We start from the raw sequence: 1,550 nt of genomic DNA on the forward strand, positions 1-1,550 counted from the left end.
GAATTTCCCGTGATCCTCTTTTACCTTTTGCACTTATACTGCTCATTTTGGTAAGTTTTATATTCCACCCTAACATCAATCAATATTATCTTTAAAACTTTTGGACTGGTCCAAATATTCTTAAGAATTGAATAAAAAATGTAGAAACTAATCCACCATCATCTCAAGCATCTCTCTGAAAGTCCCTCCTTAGATCTAAATTTTCTCTGAGATGAAGAACTTAATTTCTTTTGTACTTTACATATATGTATCTCCAAAAAATATTCAAAATAAATCATATCATTGTAAGTCTAAAGATAGATCGTAAGATATCATGTGGTAATTAAAATAATAGAGGATCTGGAAACGACCTCAAGGTTAATAACTTTAAACAATAATATTTTTTCAATGAAGTATGTACAGATCCAGCATTTTTAACCTTTCAACCATTCAATAAACTGAGCAGAAATCCAGGATGCAAGCAAATGTCATTACAGGCTTCAACATACCATCTAAACACTATATGAGGGGGCAAGTGAAGAAGAAACAAGAGCAAGATTGAAGGAAACGAGAACAAGTGCAGTAGCAATGGAGGGGACCCATACTGAAGGAAACGTCGGCGTTCCCCCTGCCCTGGAGTAAGAAAACGAGAAGGCGATTACCTACAATTGTGGTCGCAATCGATGCACGAGCCCAGTATCACACAAACAACTGCGGCATGATGAGCGGCGAGATCAAGGAGACGGTGAATAAGGCGATATGATGATTGATGTTCACCAAACTCAACGCAGAAACAAGCGGAAGAACAACAACCTCAATCAAAGTCGGATAAATTCATCATCTAGTGATCGCATACACCGCGTAGATGATCCCGGGAAGGTACCCGAAAAGCGTCAACAGCAGGCAGATCCAAAATTCTACCTGTATCATGTTCACAGTGGAAGAAGAATCAGAAGATGACATCAATCGCCAGGAACAAAGGTTTTAATCACGGACAGACAGATGATCTCGCCGTCCAAAATTCAAGAGGAAAAAGTAAAGTAAAAATTAAACACCTTGCATCCGAACTTGAGGAAAACTCCCAGGGGGGGGAGGATGATGGCGATAAGTATGTCGATGCAGTTCGCGGTGCCCTGCGACATCTCGAACAAGAGAATTTCGTCTCGCCCGTCTGCCTTCTGATCACAACGAAAGAGGAGAAGTATGAGCGTTGCAGCAGCAACTACCAGTAAGATGAGAATCGTGGGGGAGGGGGCGAGGGGGGCTGCAGTTAAGAAGACAAAGAAGAACAGTTGTTTGAGATCTAACACGTGTTATCTACCTATTGGAGAAGCCATGCATAGAACCCACAGAAAGGCGCCAAACAGATAAGCCCAAAACTGACGGTCCAGATCTTTTGTAGGCGTAAATGCCGGATCTGTAGCCACGTGTTTGGAAAACGATGGACAGCTGTTGAAGAGCGCCTGATCTGAGCAGTAGAAAAATGGATTTTTCTAGTGGGTTTTTGTTATGGAGTAACTTTTTTGTCTGATTGTGTGTGTGTGCGTTGAATGAAGAAGGGGGAGGGGTTG

At 41.7% G+C, this 1,550-nt stretch overlaps 1 protein-coding gene across 2 annotated transcripts; it reads right to left on the reverse strand.

The window, feature by feature from the left end:
• Positions 1-410: 410 nt before the first annotated feature.
• On the reverse strand, positions 411-1,240 carry LOC144713689 (hydrophobic protein LTI6B-like). Of its 2 annotated transcripts, none has more exons than XM_078588360.1 (3): positions 1,035-1,240; positions 793-900; positions 411-690 (listed from the first exon to the last, which is right to left on the reverse strand). In XM_078588360.1, the coding sequence occupies exons 1-2, from the start codon at positions 1,119-1,121 to the stop codon at positions 817-819; spliced, it is 171 nt and encodes a 56-aa protein (XP_078444486.1). In that variant the 5' UTR covers positions 1,122-1,240; the 3' UTR covers positions 411-690; positions 793-816. The 2 variants fall into 2 exon arrangements, with proteins under 2 accessions (XP_078444486.1, XP_078444491.1); XM_078588365.1 differs by having other exon boundaries at positions 411-612; positions 1,035-1,239.
• Between the last annotated feature and the right edge of the window lie 310 nt (positions 1,241-1,550).

This window comes from Wolffia australiana, chromosome 1 (assembly GCF_029677425.1).
Source record: "Wolffia australiana isolate 7733 chromosome 1, ASM2967742v1".
Lineage (NCBI taxonomy): Eukaryota > Viridiplantae > Streptophyta > Magnoliopsida > Alismatales > Araceae > Wolffia > Wolffia australiana.

Coding starts and splice junctions, on each gene's coding strand:
- LOC144713689 (XM_078588360.1), bottom strand. CDS start 1,121: ATGTCGCAGGGCACCGCGAACTGCATCGACATACTTATCGCCATCATC. Junction 901..1,034: donor TCCTCAAGTTCGGATGCAAG/GTGTTTAATTTT, acceptor AACATGATACAG/GTAGAATTTTGGATCTGCCT.